Source organism: Eleginops maclovinus, chromosome 12, assembly GCF_036324505.1.
Source record: "Eleginops maclovinus isolate JMC-PN-2008 ecotype Puerto Natales chromosome 12, JC_Emac_rtc_rv5, whole genome shotgun sequence".
NCBI lineage: Eukaryota > Metazoa > Chordata > Actinopteri > Perciformes > Eleginopidae > Eleginops > Eleginops maclovinus.
The window spans coordinates 5,388,868-5,410,255 of NC_086360.1; the positions used below are offsets into that span (position 1 = coordinate 5,388,868).

The 21,388-nt window shown below is 40.9% G+C and overlaps 3 protein-coding genes across 3 annotated transcripts in view; 1 reads left to right on the forward strand and 2 right to left on the reverse strand.

The window, feature by feature from the left end:
• The window catches only part of LOC134873941 (zinc finger MYM-type protein 1-like), a 2,175-nt gene extending 1,125 nt beyond the window's left edge, over positions 1–1,050 (reverse strand). The window contains exon 1 of the mRNA XM_063897859.1: positions 408–1,050. Within this exon, the coding sequence (XP_063753929.1) occupies positions 408–1,046 (639 nt within the window). The 5' untranslated portion in view covers positions 1,047–1,050. The remainder of the gene's footprint in view (positions 1–407) is intronic.
• The window catches only part of LOC134874107 (tetratricopeptide repeat protein 16), a 15,092-nt gene extending 5,963 nt beyond the window's left edge, over positions 1–9,129 (forward strand). The window contains exons 7-13 of the mRNA XM_063898111.1: positions 4,024–4,238; positions 4,563–4,855; positions 5,623–5,767; positions 5,848–6,013; positions 7,183–7,316; positions 8,330–8,465; positions 8,992–9,129. Coding sequence (XP_063754181.1) covers positions 4,024–4,238; positions 4,563–4,855; positions 5,623–5,767; positions 5,848–6,013; positions 7,183–7,316; positions 8,330–8,465; positions 8,992–9,012 — 1,110 coding nt within the window. The 3' untranslated portion in view covers positions 9,013–9,129. The remainder of the gene's footprint in view (positions 1–4,023; positions 4,239–4,562; positions 4,856–5,622; positions 5,768–5,847; positions 6,014–7,182; positions 7,317–8,329; positions 8,466–8,991) is intronic.
• Positions 9,130–14,447: 5,318 nt separating this feature from the next.
• mymk (myomaker, myoblast fusion factor) lies at positions 14,448–20,406 on the reverse strand. Its single transcript, XM_063898135.1, has 6 exons — positions 20,272–20,406; positions 18,933–19,047; positions 17,674–17,822; positions 17,202–17,318; positions 15,727–15,867; positions 14,448–15,531 (listed from the first exon to the last, which is right to left on the reverse strand). Exons 1-6 carry the CDS (start codon positions 20,404–20,406, stop codon positions 15,331–15,333), a joined length of 858 nt encoding a protein of 285 aa, XP_063754205.1. The 3' UTR covers positions 14,448–15,330.
• Positions 20,407–21,388: the final 982 nt, after the last annotated feature.

The window sequence follows — 21,388 nt, forward strand, 5'->3', positions numbered from 1 at the left end:
AATGAATCGGATGAGTAGAGGAACCCATAGAGGTCAAAGAAGACCTCCATGTTCGAGAATCGCTCCTTTAAAGTGGACCTGGCTGTGTCCACTAGATGGAGAAAAAACTCTCTTTTAAAGAGCTCCTCCGGAGTAGACATATGCTCATCTCTTCCCTCATAATCAAACTGCCTCTTCCTTTTTCTCTGTCGCACAACAGGCCAGCTCATCTCCACCTCCATCTTTTCTGCCACTTCCCTGGCATCTGTTTGTGCAGAATTAAAGCCACACTCCCTGTATTCTTCCAGATAGTCTGCCACTGCCATGACCTCTCTCCTTAGTGTCTCAATAGACACACTGGGGCTCTGCAAGATTTTACTGACACGGTTTATGTGGTATAACACGTCGTACCAAACAAAGGTGCTCACCATGAATGACCACTTCATCATGTTCTCCTTGAGGCTGTCAGCAGTGGAGGCGCATTCTGGATCTTTCTTCAATGTTGCATGCTTGTGCACAGCTGTCAACGCATCAACGATCTCTGGGAGTTGGTAGCGCACAGCCTTGACAGCATCCACCCGGCACTCCCATCTTGTAGTGGACAAGGCCTTGACTGAGAAAGCTTTCACATGCTCCTGAAGGATGGTCCAACGCTGAACAGAGCCACTAAACAAAGTGTACAGCCTTTGTAGTGTGCCAAAGTATCCCAGAGAAATGGTTGAGGACTTTGCAGCATCCCCCACCACCAAGTTTAAGGTGTGGCTGCCACATGGCACACACAGTGCTTTGGGGTTGAGTTCCAACATCCTCGCCTGGACACCCTGTGTTTTGCCTTGCATGTTACTGCCATTATCGTAAGACTGGCCTCGGCAGTTGGAGAGGTCCAACCCCAATCTTTCCAGGTGTCCTAGAAACAGCTGCAGAAGACCTTGGCCAGTGGTGTCATCTGCCACAAGAAATCCCATGAAGTGCTCATGGATAGAAACTCCCTTTGTGAGCTCACAGTTGACAATTCGCAGCAGCACTGATAGCTGCTCATTGTGGCTTACATCTGGAGTGCAGTCCATGATGACTGCATAGTATTTGGCCCTCCTGACACGCTCCACTAAGGCATCAGTGGTGCACTGGGCGACAAGGCATATCAATTCATTCTGTATGCGTTTGCTCAGGTAGGTATCAGCAATCTGTTTCGCTTTCAGTTTCCAGAGATGCTCCTTCATCACAGGGTCAAATTTGGCCATTAACTGTACTTGCCCCAGGAAATTTCCATTCCCATGCTCGAATAACTTCTCCCTGTGCCCTCTAAATGCCAGATTATACTGAGCAAGATGGCAAACAATTGCAAGCAATCTTTTCATCACTTCTCTGCATCTAATGACTTCAGCTGTCATGAGATTCTGTGCCTCCTGATCTATAGCTGAGCCACTTTGAAGGCGTGCATTTAGTGTGTGCCAGGCACCCATATTCTTCACATGTGCAGCAGACCTCTAGTGCTGCTTGAGGTGAACCTGGAGATTATTCCAGTGATTAAAACCGTTGGTGGAGCTAAGCTGTGTATCTCCCTTGCCAAAAAGTTGGCAACAAAAACATTTGGCTGCGTCCTTAGCCTTGCTGTACACTAGCCACGTCCTACTTATCCTTTCTCCATTTTTCATCTGCATGGTAGTTCGCAGTTGTGAACCGCCGACCCTTTGCATTTTTGGGGAATTCTGATTGTTGCTGCACAGGCCCTCTTTTAACCAATTCGCACCGTTCTCTGTCATTGACTACTGTGGGCCACAACCCCGGGTCATCACCAAGAGCATCACTTTCTTCTGGGTGGTCAGAATCAGAAACGGCAGCAGTAGGCCTACTCACCGCATCCTCCACGGCATTTTCCTCATCTTTGCTGTTGTCATCAGTGCACAAGCACGATGGGTTAAGCTCCTCTCCTCCTGCTGTTGGATCAACAGCCGGAGCCTGCGGCACCTCCTCCTCCACCAAAACATTCGGGTCGGTGTTGTCACGCTTTTAAAAAAGCTTGTCAGTTTTCGAAGAGACTCTGTTTTTAATTTAGCCTCTCCCTTTGTTTTCCTTTTTGTAGCGCCACTTGGGTAGTGGCGCTTCATGTTGCTAAATATTCTAGAAGTTCACGGCTTTGCTCACGAGTCACAACACTTCATTTCACCTCGCTTCCGTCTTTCACAAGGAGCGCGTTCGCGGTAGCACCCATTGCGCATATGTGCGCAGCACTGCTCAATCACAATGCGTCCTTTCGCACTGTGCTCATTTGAGTTGCGCATACATGCGCAGGCATGTTGTGTGAGAACATAGCGAATGTTTTTGAACTGTCGTCTAGCGCACATGGCATGCATGGATGGAATATTCCATTTTAACGCGAAATAGAGGGGGTGTGCACGGAATCTGTATTTCTTTGTAATTTATTTTGTTGTTCTTGTTTCCAATTTAAACATACAAAAATCACCATTTATAAAAATCGCCATTTATTTGTGAATTACTGTGCAAAGGGCCACAATTACCAGCTGTAGGCCTATGGGAAGTTTACAGCTCCCAGTCAGGGGGGGCCCTACAGATGGCGGGGCCCAAGGCGGTTGCCTACCTATGCCTCTATGCAAAGACCGCGCCTGGACTTGCAGTAAAAACAGATTATGAGGTTAAAAACAGGGATACAAACGAGCTGATCCAGATTTGCTTCAGTGATGACGTCGCAACCGAAATGTGGGCTGGCCACGTGACAGTCTCGTGACGCCTATCGTTTGCAATATACAGTCAGCGAGCTGAATCCCCCCGGCAGTACCTCTGTGTGTCTGTGTATTCAGCAGGATGTCTGCAGGAGGGATTAGAGTTGTTGTTTATATAATACATATAATGTCTCTGTTCTAGTGGTAAACATTGAGAAGTGTTTCAGAAATAATGCTGGATGTGGTTTGGAACATAATATGGCGTTTAATCACGGAAGCGTTTAGCTGAGTATCTCCCGGTAGAACCCTTTCACAGAGGAGAGCGAGCTGCATGACGCTGCAAAGGGACGTGGCCAGCTTCAGCTCAGCTCAAATTTAAAGAGACAGTGACAGAATCAGCATTTTCAAGGTTTCAAGGTTTCAAGGTTTTATTTGTCATATGCACAGCAGATACAACGTATATGTTGGCAATGAAAATCTTATGTCGCGTGCTCCTCCAACAACTCCACATACATGGTGCCAATAAGATAAATAAAATAGTGCAAAAAGAGAGAAGAATATTTACAATAACAACAATAAAGATTTGAGGATGTGAAATATATACATATGTGGAATACATTGAAAGTATTTAAATACACTTTACACTGTTGAATGAGGAGGTATGGGCAGATGCATATATTATGTATAGCAGATGTATATGGCAGATATGTATAATATATAGATATGTGTACTATAAACAGATATGTATGGCAGATCTGTATAATATATATGTGTGTACTATAAACAGATGTGAGGAAGAGGGCTGAAATAGAGGGGGATGAGGCATGCTACAATGGGTGATCTGTTTGGTATTTTGAGCAAAACACTTCACACACATGTTTAGTATAGATATGGCCCTACATTATATTGTTCAAATATAGGATAATAGGAGACCTTTAAAGCGGCACCTCAGTGGCTTAACACATTGGCTTATCCTCTGCACCACCTGGTCATACACGACCCCTGCTTACATCCCTTTAAAAAAATGTCTTGTGCCAAACTAGTTCATCTGCCCTTTGTATGAAGAAGAAGAAGAAGATTTACTTTATTGATCCCTTACAGGGAAATGTCAGGGCCAGCAGCACTGCAACAAAGGAAAAAAATAAAATCCAAAGCCTTTTCAAAGAAGATAGAGCAGTAAATAAAGAAATCTTGCATACATCATAATAGTAAATTATTGTCTATATATATTTAGGTAGGGGGATTACTTTGTACAGAGTGATGGGGTTAAAGAAACTTGTATTGGGGGAACTTTGTATAGAATCTTCGATATACAGCTACTACTTTAAACACAAAACCAAATTTGATATTCTCTTCTGTCTAGACAATGCAATGTTATAGAGCTGTGAAGTCAGCACTGGCGTTGGATCCTAAGAGTCCAGCAGCCGGTGCCCTGCTGCTGCAGCTGCAGGAGGCCAGCGAACAGGCCAGAAAAGAAGCCGTCGACAGATCTCTGTCTGGCCAGCTGGCTGAAGCCTGCTGCATGATCAATATTGCTCTGGAGAACTCCCCAGAGGACGCACAACTCTACCTTTTCAGGTGGAGACTCTGAACAAAATGAAACACTGTGACAGGCTTCAAGAAAGAGTGATAAGAGTCACTATAAAAAATAAGAGTGGGGAAAGCTGTACACACACACTGCTTTGACATCACAAACACAATAGCTAAATAACCATATTATTTAAATAAATATGTTGTTATATTTATGAACCAACTTCTGCAGTACATTTGTTGAGGTTACAATCAGTTATTTTATTATTACATTTTTACATTTTATTTAAATTCCATCCAGCAGAGCTAAATTGAATACTGTTTTATTTGATTACATTCATTTCCATTAAATATATTCTGTGTCTCCATCAGAGGGATTGTGTACCGCCGCCTGAAGGATTTCACAGCAGCCATCGAGGATCTGGTCCAGGCTGTAGAGCTGTGGAAGGAGGAGGAGGAGGAGATCGGGGGTGAGGCAGAGGCTGCAGAGAGGAAGGATGAACGTGGCTCTGTTGAGGAGGAGGTGCAGTTTCAGCTAGTTCTTACCTATAATGATTTTGCTGTTGAGTGCTTCAAAAGAGGCCTCTACGCCGAGGCCACGCTGCTCCTCAACAAGGCCATCGAGGAGGAAAAGGGCCAGGGGGGCCTGTACCTGAACCGAGGAGGTGAGGCTCGGGACACTTATGTCGTGTGTGTGTGTGTGTGTGTGTGTGTGTGTGTGTGTGTATCTCTGTCTCTATTTTTTACATTGAAATTTCTTTGAGGGTTAGGGTAAACTGTGAGGTTTAAAAGCCACAAATAAATCAAATAATTGGTGAACCTGATCACTACTTATAATTAACACGTGAGGGACAAGTGTCCCTCTCAAGCTAAACTTAAGCTACACCAAGCATTATGATATAAAACACACATGCATTTACTTAAAATTTAATTTATTTTTAAGGAGGACAAATTACGCAAATGTTCAGGTTCATATTAGTATTTAGTGTCTCTACTGGGACATGTCTCCATACTTTAATGTTCAAAGCTCTTTATTATTATCATACTGCCTGTACTGCAGTGCCTCTTTTCCCCCTCTGTCTCAAACCAGAGCCAAGTCTGCCCTGATTGGTTAGCTGACTGGCTCTGATGTGATTAGAGCTGAACACACTACAGGAAAGGGAAAACTCCAAAAGCACAATAGGATCACTTTAATCTTTACCTGCTTGTTGAATGAACCTTTAGCATTTAATCTTCTTGATACTCTAGTGCAGAATAGATAGAGATCCTCAGAAGCAGCTGATCTGGATATTAAAACAGGAATAAATTGATTCAAATCTGACCTGTTGGCACACCTGATCTGTTCCATTGCAGAATAGTGTGAACCTAATGTTCACATTGCTTGTAAGGATCCTTTCATTTGTTTTAATATGTATGTGTATGTGTGTGTCAGATTGTTTCTTTAAGCAGGGTGAGTGGAGTTTTGCTCTGGCTGACTACCAGCAGGCGGAGGAAATGATGCGGCCCGATGACCCTGCTGTCCGGCTGCGCCTTGCTGTCCTCCACAACACCCTGGGCTCCTTCTGCTTCCAGGACGGGTCAGAAGAACACATATTTACCACACACATGAAATCAAATCTTGTTTAAATGTTTGATTTGAGAGTGTCTGCATTTTCAGGTGCTTCCAAGAGGCAGCTGAAATGTTTTCTCTGGCCATCCAGTACAACCCCACTGCGGGTCATTACTATGAGAACAGATCCAAAGCTTCCCGGAAGCTCCATAACTTGAAGGAAGCCAGAGAGGACTTCGTCTGCATGCTGATCCTGGATCCCAACAATGAGGAGGTCAGAACTTCCTCCTACAGATTCACTCTTACAAGACACCCATATTTTTCTTTGCTGGTCTACTAAAGCGGTGGTTCCCAGCCAGGGGTACGGGGACCCCTAGTTGTACTTCAGGGTATTGCAGGGGATGACAGATTTCAATATATTTCCACACAAAAACATTTAAAATCTCTTTTCATTGGCCTGGTTTCCTGCTCACGGAATTGATTCTTAATATTATTTGTATTTATTTAATAAGTGTAAATGTCAGGTTTAAATGCATTAAATGCAATGAAGGGTGAGACAAGTGATTATTCATCTATGGAGCAGTTGGGTTAAATGTGATTACAACGGATTTAGCAGAAGAAAAAAATGGCGAATCATCATAGATGAGCAAGGGGGTGCTTATAGAATGACGACCACCCCAAGGGGGACACGAGAAAAAGAAGATTTGGAACCACTGTACGAAAGCATGGGTGTTCAAACCCTTGGTAGTCACTGCAGCGGGCCTCGAAAATTATATTTTGACAATATTTTGAAAGGTTTTTTTTCCTTCTTCAGAAATGTAAAGGGGGCTTATTATGCTTCTTGGGGTTCTCCCTTTCCTGTATAGTCTTACATTGGTTTTTGTGCATGTAAGTGGTCTGCAAAGGCTCAAATCCTTGTGTTCCCTCCAGAGTGATTTTCTCTCCCACACACCCCCCACCCCTGCCTGAAACGCCTCCATTTCTAAAAACAATTTTATGAGTTTTGAAGTGTAAATGCAATCACCAGGTGCAAAACAGCTAACCTTAGGCTAAAAAGCAAAGACCTCACAGTCACATGAAGCACATCACATCACATCACCACCCATAGCTAAAGGTGGCTAATATTCGGCATGATGGCGTTTAGTAGTCCCATTTTGTCACTTTTTAGCACCCACTCTCTATAATACACATAGAAGCTTTAAACATTTAGAAGTACGGTATTTTCCGACATATGTCATGCCGTGAAACAAAAAATGAACATCTTTGAAGCTTCTTTTAATCAAAGACCAATTTGCATCAAAACAAATACACACAAAACAACAGAAAGTCTTACTCATTTCCAGGTTTAAGGATTCATCTCTGCACCACTGTATTAATATGTGTTCATAAAACTTGGGAGTATAAAGCAGTAAATTGTGTGTGTTTGTCTGTCGATTTTTGCAGGTGCCTCCTATGCTCATGAACCTCTTCCCCAGCTGCAGTGAGTCGGATGTGTTGTCCAGTCCAGCAGGAGAAAGGATCAGTGGTGAGCTGATGGACACCATCAAGGCCTACTTCTCATCCTCTGATCAACAACAGTGAGAACCACAAACATTCACAAGATGTCTGATTAGTACACACCTCGTGCAGCTACATGTAACAAAGAACTTATATATCTTTCCTCCCTCCAAGATTCAGTAACCCATTTTTTGCTGGTGCCATATCAGCTGCACCCTTACTAATTCTCTTGACTGGAATAAATGAAACGTTACTAAGGACACTCATTGTCAAAACTTATCGATTCAACTACTATATTACTTGTTTTTTCCAAAAATAGCGGTGCAATGATAACATATTTTTGTAGACCGACAAGGAAGTTAGAAACACTAGGGCTCCTTCAAGAAAAACCTATGGGATTTTTCCATTGGGATTTTTGTTTGTTGCATAAAAAGAACTAAACACATGTTAATGATACTAACTTGGTTTGTTCTGCAGGATAATCTCCACATATTACCACCACTTTTTTATTCTTAAAGCATAAGTCCCAGAGGTAAAAAGCTAATGCTAGGTTAAAAACAAACTACATTAACGTCAAACGACTGTTTTTAGGAAACAAAGAAACTTCGGACATTTACAGGTGGGGTATTTACTAATTTGTTCTTGGCGCCGCCGTGAGTGGCAGCCTGTTTTAGCAGCTCTCCTTTGTTTCTACTTTTTCTTGCCTTTTCACTATTTTTTCCCACTACTCCTATTTCTTGGTACTTTATTATCCTTCTGTGAATCTGTACTGTTTTTCTTTCTGACTCTGTTGCTGCTTAAACTCCTGAATTCTCCACAGAGATTAATAAAGGTACATTTTATCTTATCTTGTCTTATCTTAACTTACAAACATTTGTATTTTATGTTGTAGAATAAAATATGTAAATCTCTCATGCTTGCGTTAACCACAGATACTATTAAAAAAAATATATTGACCTTGAGACGAGGAAACTGTCACTGCTAAAATGCTCTCCCATTTCTGGGTTTAAGGACTCATTCCTGCACCACTCTTTTGGGCATGTTACCATTAATATATTTCACAAGTGTTTTTTGCTTTGTAATGTTCTCTCAGACTGAGTGAGCAGCTCCCAAAGATGACTCTGACCAATGAGAACACAGCGAGTTCGTCAAAAGACCTGCCTGAAGCAGGAAAGGAGCTGAGTGTTAACATGCAGGAGCTGCAAATAACTGTGAAGAACATTCTGCAGGTAATGAAGTAAAAAGCACAAGTATTCACAGTGTATTTAGATAAAATACTCATTTACTTTAGAGGAACTGATGTGCATAACCTGAAATGAAATATGAATTCAAGACTCTTTCAAAAGAAAAATCACCTGAACACAAGGTACATCACAATCAGAAACAGAAACAGGTTTTTTTCCAAGTAGGTTAACACATACGAGTAATTTCACATGGTGTTATAGTGCATACCTATCCATACATAAAAATAAAAGTGGGACAGTGATACATAACTATTATAAGATAACTATAATGACATAAAAAATATAGCAATATTTACATTGAAATATGGGTTTACCCGTAGAAATTGAATTCATGTATTTCAAAAACCAACTGTGCTAAAAACTAAGCAATCATACCCAACTAAAAATGAACCAAAACATAAGGAAGTATAGTTCTCTGTAAAAACATTGAGGTTTTAAACAGTGCAAAGATTCAGCAAACAGTATGGCCTTTTGCTTAACTACAGCATTTCTTCTGTGTCTGTTGTGGCAGGTTACGGAAGTCTTCCAGTAATTTCTCCAGGACCATCCAGCTGTGCCGCACAGTCTGCCCAAAGACACACCAGGGTGTCGTCAGAAAAACAAGTCTCAGAAGTCATAGTAAAATGACTCTGGGTACAGAAAATACCAGGAATAAATGTTGTTTTATCAGTCGTTTGAGTACTGTATTTCTTTAGAGCAAATCAAAACTCTAATTAAACATTAAATTGAAATCATTGAACACATTAAATAAACACACATATAAACCATAAACTATAAAGACTTTAAACGACTTAGACCTCAAACTCTAAATAAACAGTGGCAACCCTTTTCTAGAAACGCTGTGGAATCATTCTTTAACGTGTAATTACACACGGCAGTCCAAAAGAGAGCGGCAGAGGCACACTTTTAGCATAATGGCATTTCTCAGGCTGATCTCACTGTGTTTGACTGGTATATTCTTGTTTTATACAGGACATTACATCTAAATATTTGATTAATTTCAAGAAACAAAAACTAATGATTCATATCTATTAATATTTGCATGTATTTATTGTTGTGTTGTTTTGTGTGTATGTAGGTTTATACACATAAATGTATATATTTCTATATTTTTTTCTTTGGGACGGTGAGAAATGTGATAATATAGTTGACATTATCACTCAAGATCATACTGAATGAGTGATAATGCTATGGTCTATGGTTGGCCTGTTCACCGTTGGCACTCCAGTCTGCACACCTCACTGCTAAACCACCGCACAGAATGACATGAACAAAGACGAATTCCAAAACATACTCTGTTTCACTAATTGTCTTTTCTTAATTTCCTCCTTTTGTTTCTCTTTCTTTTTTTTCATCTTTGTGTTTTTGTATAGACTATTGTGTATTTGTTGTTAAGTTTTATGTAATTAAGAGGCCCAACTAGAGGCTGGTATTGCAAATTAGTTTAGGCTATAAATGTTGTGGTGTGTGGCATTGGTTTATGCTACATACTTGTCCCTAAACAAATAAAAAGTAAATACCTTTTACCACGAGAACTGCCTAGTAAATGAGCAGTTAGTTGGCTGTGCATTATGGGAAAGTGAGCCGTGCTTTTTTGGAATCTACTTAGCTAACTGAAATCTGTTTGTTGCTAGCTCAACGCTCTGCGCTGCACTTAAACCGCGGTTCCTGCTAATGACTCCCCACTGATGGTGTTGTCAAAGATGCTGAACTCCCGCCCTATGGTTCCCCTTTAGCTCTTAGCCATGGATGTTGATGAAAGCTCCAAAAATGCTAAGCAGGGAGAGGGTATGATCATGTAGGTTAGGGTAGGTACATGAAACCGCGTAGGCAGGGATTTAGGAGAATTGAAGCATAACAAGATCTCTAACAATAGATTGACTGGTTTTTGAATGCAACAAGAGGCAACCCTGATAATATATGGTAATATAACGCAATACAAACTGCTAAACAGAAACCAAGACAAGCTTATCTTCTTTATTCCATTAAGAAAAATGGACAAAATGCTGCTCCAATAACATGTCAAAATACGTAATGAAAACAAGCTGTTTGGGCTTGTAATAATTAAAACAAATCTGCCAATAGAACATGTGAAAATTGGCTTGGTTGCATTTCTTGAAATAAGTTGGGATATTTGGATAAATCATATGTTGTAATTAGCTGGGGAAAGTTATTGTGAACTATATTTGACCAGAATCAGGAAATCATGAGTCAGAAATGCTCAACGTTTTCTGTGTTCAGATGTTGGTGATTTTCAAATAAAACAATTTAAAAAATAGAAAAAATGTTTCATCTGAGATACAACTGAAAATAAGCATTGTTACTTCTTGAGTTATGAGGTCTTATATCAAGTGTAAAGACATATTCCAACTACATATAAGACAAATATACTTGGCAAGATTTCGTGTTATAATTTCTTTACAGTGGCCCTAACTAAGGCCCTTTGCTCAGTTGTGAGGCAATAATAATGAATGTGCTTGTGTCATGAGTAGTCAGGATCAGCAGTGAAGATGTGTTGTGGCTGCCTTTCTGTGGTGTTCCCTGAGAGTCAGCTGACCCCACTGCATTAACAACAGCTGTGGCAACAGCAGACACACAGAGAAAGGACCTGTGGCACACTTGCTACTTTCTAACCAAAATAAATCTCACCACATACTGTACATAACAGTGTTTGTTGCAGTCAGTTCATGAATGTCACGCAATTTGGTGTTTATTTGACTCCAGGGAAAATTGACAGCATATTTTCTCTTAAACTTCTCTGAATACAAGGAATATTTGAGCTCTTTTCTGCTGTAGAAGTCAGATTTTTTTATTTGTTCAGATATATTTCTTTATTATATCCCAATTCCCCACTGAAATTCCACGCTGCTGTGGAATGTGGGTGCAGACAACCACGAACGAGACGACCTCGCTAAAACTTGTGTCAATCATCGCTTAATGTGTTAACACTGTAGCTGCCCCATACGACCTGCAGCAGACAAGCCTGGGTTCAGACCCTCAGACATTAGTGTGTGTGTGTGTGTGTGTGTGTGTGTGTGTGTGTGTGTGTGTGTGTGTGTGTGTGTGTGTGTGTGTGTGTGTGTGTGTGTGTGTGTGTGTGTGTGTGTGTGCGTGCGTGTGCGTGTGTGTCTGTGTGTGTGGGGGGTTTGTGATCCTGTTCTTGTGAGGACCGTAGGTTGTAAGGGTCAGTTGATCCTCGTAACCCTAAACATTTAAGACAATTAGCATTTCCTTAAAACAGACAACAAATGTATTGTCAAGATAAGGAGTCGATTGGTTAACGATTTGAATGAGTGTAAAGTGAACGTAAGGGATTACAGACAGAAGAAAGTCTTCACATGTATAGTAATCCAGTTCTAAATGTGTGTGGGCTTCAGCCCCTCAGCAAAGTGGTGTGGGATAGACAGTGGTCATAAAGGAGCTGAAAAGTGTTGTAACACTTGTGCAATAAAAGGCTCAGGTAACCGCTCTGTCAGGGCTGTGAGGCAGCCAGCCGGGTGGTGCAGATGGCCCAGCCAGCCAAGTTTCAGAGCCCAGACAAAAACACCTTTCTCTGGGCACAGAAGCTGACGGCTTGGCAGCGGCTCAAAAAGTGTCCCTGGTGGATGGGAGTTTGATCCGAGTTTTGGGCGGAGACTGTTTTGTCTGAGAGAAGCAGAACACGTTTGTAGTCTTTGGGTAGTGTTTGCGGCAGGTGACGTGTGTAGACGCACAACTCCTTGTCATCTTGAAGTAAAAGGAATGAGATATGCAAGTATGGGATTGGATTAGTGTTGCTAAACTGGATTGAACCTTGAAGTATTTGCCAGTCAGGGTTTTGGTATAGTTGGATTCTGCAATGGATGGTTGAGGTTTTCAAAATGTCGTCCTGTTCCTAAAGACTTTAAATGTCTCCTATTATACTGTTTTTAAGGCATATATTAAAGGTCACAGATATATAAAAAAACATGTCCCTGAAGTGTTTTGCTCAAAATACCAAACAGATCATTTCCCTCTGTTTCAGCCCTGTTTTTTGAATTTCTGATTCTGTGTCTGTACCTTTAAATGCAAATGAGCTGCTGCTGGCCACGCCCCTCTGTGAAAGTATTCCGACTCTCTGCCTCCCCGGCAAGGCCAGCCAGCCGGAGCATCTTGTAACCATGTTTACGGTGAATACGAGAGGAGAAGAGGAAACATGTCTGCCCACACAAATGCAGCTGTTCAAGCCTATTATGAAGATGATGCTGAATCTGACACCGAAGAAGACGAAGTCTCGGTGGAAGTGTAAACATTTCGGTTGCAGCAGGATGTTTGTAGTTTACAATGCTTGTTTCACAATTTATTTTACGTTAACTCGGTGTGTGTTAAGACGATGCTTGCAACGGTACATCTGTAATCTGTTCCGTTCCATTAATATTTGGATTATTATCCACTTTTGGCTTGACATAAGTTAATAAACATGTCCGTGGTAAAATGTTTTCGAACAAACAATCAGACATTTGCCGATGTCTTCTGGCACATTCCAGTTGAAAAGGAAGTCTAGCCAGTGGCGGCTGGCCAATAGAGGACGCTGCCCCACCACTCACCTCTCACCACATTTCCTTGAATAAGACATAAAAAAATGAAATAAAAATGAAATAATAAAATAAAAATATTTCGAAATATATGTATATTTTTTTACATGTGCAAGATAAATGTTTCATAGTTAATGATGAGTAAAATTGTTTCGTTCGTTGACATTGTCTGATTGGTGACGTATTTCCGCCCTGGGGCGCAGGAATCTTTGCCCATTCGCCTTATTCACCTGGCGGCCATTTTGAAACTCGAACGAGGCTGAGGGGTACACAAACCCGGAAGTTTGACTCCGACGCATACGATCTATGGAAGATTCAGCAGCACCAGCAATGGAAACTCCAGTGTGGACCACCAACCTTTCTTGTTTGCCAGAATTAACAATTCAAAATGTGGAGCAGTGGGCCAGTACCGACTGCAACATCCCCCGGGCGGTGTTAATTAAAGGATACAGTAACTGGATCGAAGGTTTTATCCACGACATTGAAGGTAAGAATGGACGCTAATTTAGAGATATATCTAGAGATAGATAGAGAGATAGATATAGAGATAGATAGATATTTATTATATATGTATATTGGCCATCTGTATAGTAATATAGCACATCTGTATATTTGTTCATACTACATCTGTTTATACTATGCCAATTATTCCCACCTCTTTATACTGCCCTTATCTTTACATAATCACTCTTAACTGCATACTGTACATACTCTATATATCGCACTTGTTTCTCTTTGCACTTCTATCTATCTATCTATCTATCTATCTATCTATCTATAATGTTGTTTTTGTTGTGTTCATTTATGTAAATACACTTGTTTGATACCTTAGTACATGTATGCATGCTTTATTTATTTTTTAATACATTTTGGAGTTATAGCCCCCCCTGGAGAAAACTCCACCAGCCGCCACTGAGTCTAGCCACTGATTCTAGCCACTGATTCTAGCCACTGATTCTAGTCATTTTCGGAAGATGGCATTGCATGCAGTGCCTTGTCCGGATTGTTGCAGCCAACAAACAGCACAACTTTTGACTGCCTTAGTCATCTTGTTTGTAAGAGACGGCAAAAAACACGGATGCTATGGGGGCGATTCATCTAGCCGACTGTATGTGGGGGACAATAGGTTGGGACGATGGCGGGATGTTGCAAGGAGTTCAATGTAAAGCCTGTTTTCAGAGATGTGGTTAAGGAGGAAAAGAGAGAGGGTTGTATTTTCTGACACTTTGTGAGTCTCCTTACACGCCGGGCGGGGACACATATCTTTGTATAAGAGACCCAAAAAACTGTGCATTTTGCATAATAGGTGACCTTTAAAAACAGGGTCACAACATTTCACTTTATTTTCTATTACAAAATTATCACAAACTCTATATTGAAGATACAATCTTCTGCAATAAATAACAATATATTGTATTGATAAAAAGAAGTATAACAAAGTATAAACAGTGCACATTGGGGACATAGGTCATGGCCAAAAGTGAGCCGTCAGTGAACCAGAGTGAACAGACAGAGACGTTCACCTGCTGATCCAGAAACACATCAAGAGGCTTCAGTCGGGATACAGACTGACATCTGGGCTGCTGCTTCCCCTCCCTACCATGTCTGATGCTCCACATGACACATTTGGCACCTCGAGGTCATATAAAAACGGTCAAATGTGCTTTACAGTGTTGTAATTCTCATATACAAATTCAGCCGCGTGCTTCCTTTCCATCAGAGACACGGGGAAGGGAAAGAGGAGGGGTAGACGGACAGACACAGGCGAGCAGACGAAAGGTCTCCCCTGAGGAACATTTCTAAAGACAATTTATATATTTTGGAGAGATAAACCATCTGCCTGTTTCTTCTTCTCGTAAATTTTCCAGTCAGTTTTACTAGCTTGTCTGAGCCACCGTCTCCCTGTTCTTGCTGTGTGTGTTCTCTCAAAGCGCGCTGCCTGTCCTCAGCTCTGGACAAGTGCTTCAGAAAACTGGGTTCTTATCTGGATTTTGAGAGCACCAGAGGCCTTTTTGTTCTTGACTATAAAGTTTATAACTACCCCAGTTACTTTTGCTTTGCTACCTGATAGCTACAGTGGCTGGTGGATGCCTAAAGTCATTCTGCCCTTAAATATTCTACCAGCAAAACATATTTTTTGGAGTAGAAAGGAACGTCCACATGATGGTTGGTTTCCTGCTCAAGAAGATTAACTTACCAGCCACATACAAGTTTATCAGAATTTGGCTGACAGTTATTTGGTGTTTTTCCTGTTTCACGTTCATAGCCGACCATCATCTATCGACTGTTTTTTGGGTTCACTTCCAGCCGTTCATCTCTTTGAGCTTGCTGATGCTGGTCCCTTTGACAGGTGTTGAGGGTGGGGGGTTGTAAAGAGGCAGGATAGGGGTGCTACAGCGTCCTGTCCACAGCTTCTCAGTAGGGACTGTCCACACGGTCCGAGAAGACTTCTTCTTCGGCTTGTCCTTCTTCTCTTTCGAGGTTCCAGGAGTTATGGACTGGAGATGGAACAAGCAGGAAGCAGGATTAGGGTAAATTATATCTGAGTTTGACCGACATAAGTGGTGCTCTGTTATTAGAGGGTCCGTTTACCCCCTAAATGATATTACCTTTTACCTTCTATGTAGTTCATGCAACCTACTGTGTTAGTCCTATCACTTCTCTCTTATTTATAACAAATAAATATAACGTACGCAGCAGCAAAGTCCAAAGAAGCTGAGTTTGGCAGCATTTCGTCCAGTTCCTGCGTAGCGGTTCTTCTTTGGCAGCAGCAGTATGAAAGACACAGCCAAAGACAGATGGTAGAAGCTGTGGACATAGGCGTAGTCCCACTCCTGCAGTGAAGTGAATACAGCCCACATTATTCAGGGTCATTTCTTTTATTGATGCGTACATTTTTCTCTGTCTGATGGCTTCTTAAATTGTAATAAAAAACAACATATTTGAACAAACAATAAAACTGCTTATACGCAACTTCTGACATTTCAAGTAGCCTTTTTAAAAACTTTATGCGACGGTTAAAGACCGAGCCAATGTTCTGAAATCCCAATAGTCCCAAAAAAGTTCCCATTGTACTGAAGGCACTTTGGTCCAAAATAAAAAGTTACCCCAAATGCACACACCCATTGTTGTAAATACCAATTGTTCCAAAGAAATGACACTTTCTGTGAAACGAACGGAAACACATGACTAATTATTATGCAGAGTGAGGACAAAGGCATGTCCCAATCTACGCTGCCTTTAATTGACTTACCCGGAAATTCTTACCATCATCATAACCAATCGGACTCCTTATGTCTAAGCCAAACAGACCTATCAATCAAGTGGTGCAGTAATGAGCCCTAAAACCCTGAAACAATACTTTGCATTTGACCAATTCTGGTTCCCACTTCTCAAAAAGGAAAAAATGTTAAACGTGTTTGTGATAAGACGCCTGTAATAAGGTTTGTGGTTAACGTAACCTGAGGAGATTTGCTTGTAAACACTCCACTGATGAATGTCCGAATCGTCTATGTATCATAGAAACAGCAGTTCCTTAACAAGTTGCTAAATGAAACTACTAAACATTATCAGGCCGACACAAGACTGCCTTTAGCTTGCATGGTGGTGATGGGCAACGTTGTGATGTTATTTGTTTATAGCATTATGTTGGCTTTTTATTTCTACCAATTACATTTACACTTCAAAAATCCCAAAGTGCTGTCAATATGTGGAGATTATCCTGCTGAACAGAACGTGGTGAGTATCATAAACTAATTCCTTTTTTTCGAGGGAGAACTTGTGATGCTAACTTCTGGCCTGCAAAACTAACTAATCAAAGGTAGGGAAGTGCGTGTTATCCCTTTGCCATAGTAGTCAAATATTGTATATAATAATGAACCATGCACCTGATCAATGGTCCATTGGAACAATGAGTGTTTATTTTCTAAGTTACAGACGTTTGGAAAAATTGTTTTTTGTTCCAATAGGGCATGCTTCGGACTCTTGGTGTTTTGGATTATGGAACAAAGGGCTGTTCCCATTGGTTTATGGATTACTAAAATAAATCCTGTTAACAATGTAAATAATTAAGCAATTTATCATTATGGAAGGAAACAATCTCACTGTTTTACCATGAAATTGGAATTCTTTTTGTGGGTTAGTATTTTAATTTAATGACAAAACTCACCTCAAAGTAGAAACGCAGCATCAGAGCAAGAGCACCGAAGCAGCATCCTGGGCCGACCTGCTGTGTGTACACTGTCTTTTCCGGATAGACTGCCCTCAACTGCTTCATCTTCTGCAGCTGAAACATCAGTAGTTCAGAATAATGTTGGCTACAGATTAGAATTACACAGAATTCAAATGTAAATGATCGAGTTGACAGCAAGAGCAAAGAGAAGCTACAAAGGGAAGAAGAAGATAAGTAGGGGTAGAGATAAAGCAAAGTACAAGGACAAGATGGAATTGGGGAAGTACAAAGAGAATAAGAAGCCAATAAAAGAAAGTACAATAGTAGGTCAATGAAGAAAATGCTGGATATGAAAGAAAGGAAGGAAATGGAGAAAAGGGAAGACAAAAAATTGGTGGATAGGACAGAGAAGTAATTGGGTCATAATGTATGCCTTGTAACAATGCCCTGTCAATCCAAAACTACTCACCCATTTCACAGTGATGATAAATACAGCAGATCCAATGGGTCCAGAGTAGATCCCGTAGCCCCAGCGATCCTGATAGATCCTCACAGCGATTGACAAAACTCCAAACATAGTAACACTGGAGCGCTGGGGTTCATCAAAGTCACCCAGAGCTGGGACAAAGAGAGATATACTGCATGTGAGACACGTGAAGGGGTGGACTTGGCTCCGCTGTCGAGTGAACTCTGGAGCGTTTACATTTTCTTGTGAACACCAGCCTGTAACAATATGCCTATATGATTTTTTAGGTATAGGCTATAGCTAACTTAAGGATTTAGAGAAAATATAAGCTTGTTAGCAAGCTAAACGTTTTAATAAATAGTATGGCAAATAAAGTAACTTTGAATAACCAAAAGGAAAAGTCCAACAGTGCGCAGAGTATGAATCCAGAGTATGTTGCGGTGAGCAGAGTATTTAATGCAACCTTTGATTGAATTTGATGAATTTACTTTTTTTTTACGAATACAAATGAGACCACAACTAGCTTATAGTCCATGACACATAATTAGCCTAGCTAGTGTACTGATGTCCCTACGCTTCATTTTGGTGTAAGTACCTGCGCTCTTGCAAACTCTTAAAACAAACGCTTCAAGTTAGCGTTATTAAGTTGGCGTGACATTAAAGTCGAGCGACCCTGCTGTACTCGTCTGTACTTCGGGCTCGGCCTACAAAAATATGTCATACCTGCACCACTCTATGAGGAATTTATACAAATATATATTTAGTATATTTATATAGTATAGCCAAATGCTGGATGCTGGCCTGCCAGTTAGTTAAAAGCCCTTTTTAAATGTAATACACAATACCATTACTTTTAGTATAGAATGACAGTCAGCTGTCCAGTTTGGCTTTCCACAGCACAGGATGTAAAGGGCTTGTTACAAAAACCACATGGGCTTACTGTGTGTGCGTGATCATATGAGAGAGTGAGAGCAAGTGAGTGTGAGCACATGTGAGCTGAACTCAAAGACAGAACATGTGTTATCAACAACTGCTGCGGCAGAGCTGTTTTTTTGTTTTTTTTAACCTTGTGCCTTGGAAGTGTAGTTGACGAGAATACACTTATTATTTTTTGAGGAGTTCAAGAAATAAAAAGTTGTGGAATAGAATACTGGTGGTATTTGTTTGAAAAGTATCTTCTCAAGGTCATGTCATGATTTCCAACATTGATTCAGGAAAATACATGCAGAAAAGATAATAAAATACTGTTAACAAAGTCGTACCTATCAGTGTGACCCACATGGAGAGAGCGGTGCCGTAAACACTGAAATATTCCAGAACATCGTATCTCATGAAACAGAGGATGGAGAGGCCTGGTCCATCACAAGCATGGTAGATCTACAAAGAGACAGACAAGTTAAACAGAAAACAGTGTTTGAGGGTTGAAGCCCATCAGTGATTTTATTACAATTATATTATACATTTCAAAATTACACTGTAATAACACAATTGCAATTAACATGTTCACATGTGTATTATTATAATTATTAAACATTATTATTACATTAATATTAGTCTCATTTGATTAAAAGATCGTTTTGGTTTACATTTTGCTTACATGAATAGAGGTTACATTGTTAATATTAGGGTTAATATAGAGCGGTGGTGGCAAAGTCCATTGGGTCTAGGCTTGGGAACTGAATGGCCACTGCTCCTAACCCTAGGATGGGTTTCCCCTCTGTGGGACGATTAGGGGTATAATCTTCTTCTTCTCTCTGCTATTGCATTTTACTTTGGAGATTTGAATGAACATTTGAATGTTATTCACTGTACAGCAACTTTGAAAATGAAATGTCAAACAACTTTTTCTATTTGTATATGGTCATAAAACACCCATACAAGTATTTGAAAAATGCAATGCTTTTTTTAATTCAAAAATATTTATACAAGGAGATAAATGGTTTATTAAATACATTACAAATCAATGAAAAACCTTTACATAGAGTCCAATTCTCAACAGCAAAGTAAATTAATTTATTTTCCATTGAAATATGTAATGTATACATTTTGCCAGGATAGCAATTCAATTTAATTTCTTATGCTCTAAGTCTTGCAAATCTTCTCTCTAGTTTCTTTTCTACAAGCAATTAGCAATGCCCAAATATTTGGAGTTAGAGGAATAGCAAATAGTTGATTTTTCTAGCAATAAAGTGAATATCTGAGTTTAATTAGCGGCGAAATATGAGATATTTTGTACAATTTGTCACTTACATTACATGTCACGTATTAGATGCTTTTATCCATAGCAACTTACATACATTCAATACTGTGGCCACTCCCTACAGGCAGCAATTTAGGGTGAAGTGTCTTGCCCAGGGACATAACAACATGCTTACTGCAGTGGGACTCGAACCAGCTCTCCCCTGATCTGAAGATCAGCACACTAGCTTCCCCTTAAAGTTGTAAATATATTCAATGACTGAGTAGGAAGGATATGGATAAACATATTTTATACTGGATTAAGATGGTAGAAAATGCAATCCTAAAATTCACGAGTATGAAATATGAACACCACAATTAAAGAAGCACAATCCACACATGAAAACAGAGCCAAAGGCTTACCGCAGTGAAGAACATCGTAAAGAAGTAGACCATGGCCTCCATGTGGAAGCCCCTCTTGGCGGCCACGCTGGCTGTAGGCAGAAACACCAGGCTGCTGACTGTCGGAAGCAGCATCTTGGCAATAAATGCACCCATGGTGAAAGGACAGCAAACACAACTCAAATAGAATTATCCTCTTGGCTGCAGATGTTCCTCTGTCTCTGAAATTATTTCTGCAAAGAATTAGTGAAAGTATAAAAAAAAAATGTGATGGAAAGAAGGTCCTTTAGTCCTCATTGTGTGTGACTGGTGAGTCTAGAAGCCAGTGGACGAGGTTGAGACGGCACATACAGCTCGAACACACAGAGACACACACACAGACACACACACACACACACACACACACACACACACACACACACACACACACACACACACACACACACACACACACACACACACACACACACACACACACACACACACACACACACACACACACACACACACATTACTACACAGCATGGGCACACCCAGCTGTCCAGTTTGGCCCTTTAAAGTTTAAATGTCCCCCAGGCTGGCAGGTCAACAGGGGCCTGTATGTGCAGTGTCATGGCTGGGCAGCTGTTGGCATACCAGTGCTACATGGGAGGAGTTGTGGGCATAGCAAGGGCTAGCATGCCATATTGTAGCATATCTACATTCTTTTCCCAGCGTGGGTTGAACTCTGTAAATCTTAGTGGTTGTTTTACCTGAATTGGGCTATAGAGTGGTAGAGGAATGATGAATTTTACCTCTACCTTTTTTTTGTATTGAAAAGAGCTGAGTCAGAAGGCAAAGCTCTCAATATACCCGCCCATCTTCGTTCATACCCTCACTTATGGTCAGGAAGGATGACTCATGACCAAAGATTGCGGATACAAGCAGCCAAAATGAGGTTTTTTCCAGGGCATCTCCTTTAGGGATGGGGTGAGAAGTTCCGTCCCCCGGGAGGGACTCAGAGTAGAACCGCTGCTCCCTCGCATTGAATGGAGCCAGTTCAGGTGGTTGAGGAACCTGGTAAGGATACCACCTGGGCGCCTCTCTAGGGAGGTGGCACGTCCAGCTGGGAAGAGACCGGGGGCAGTACTAGGGCCAG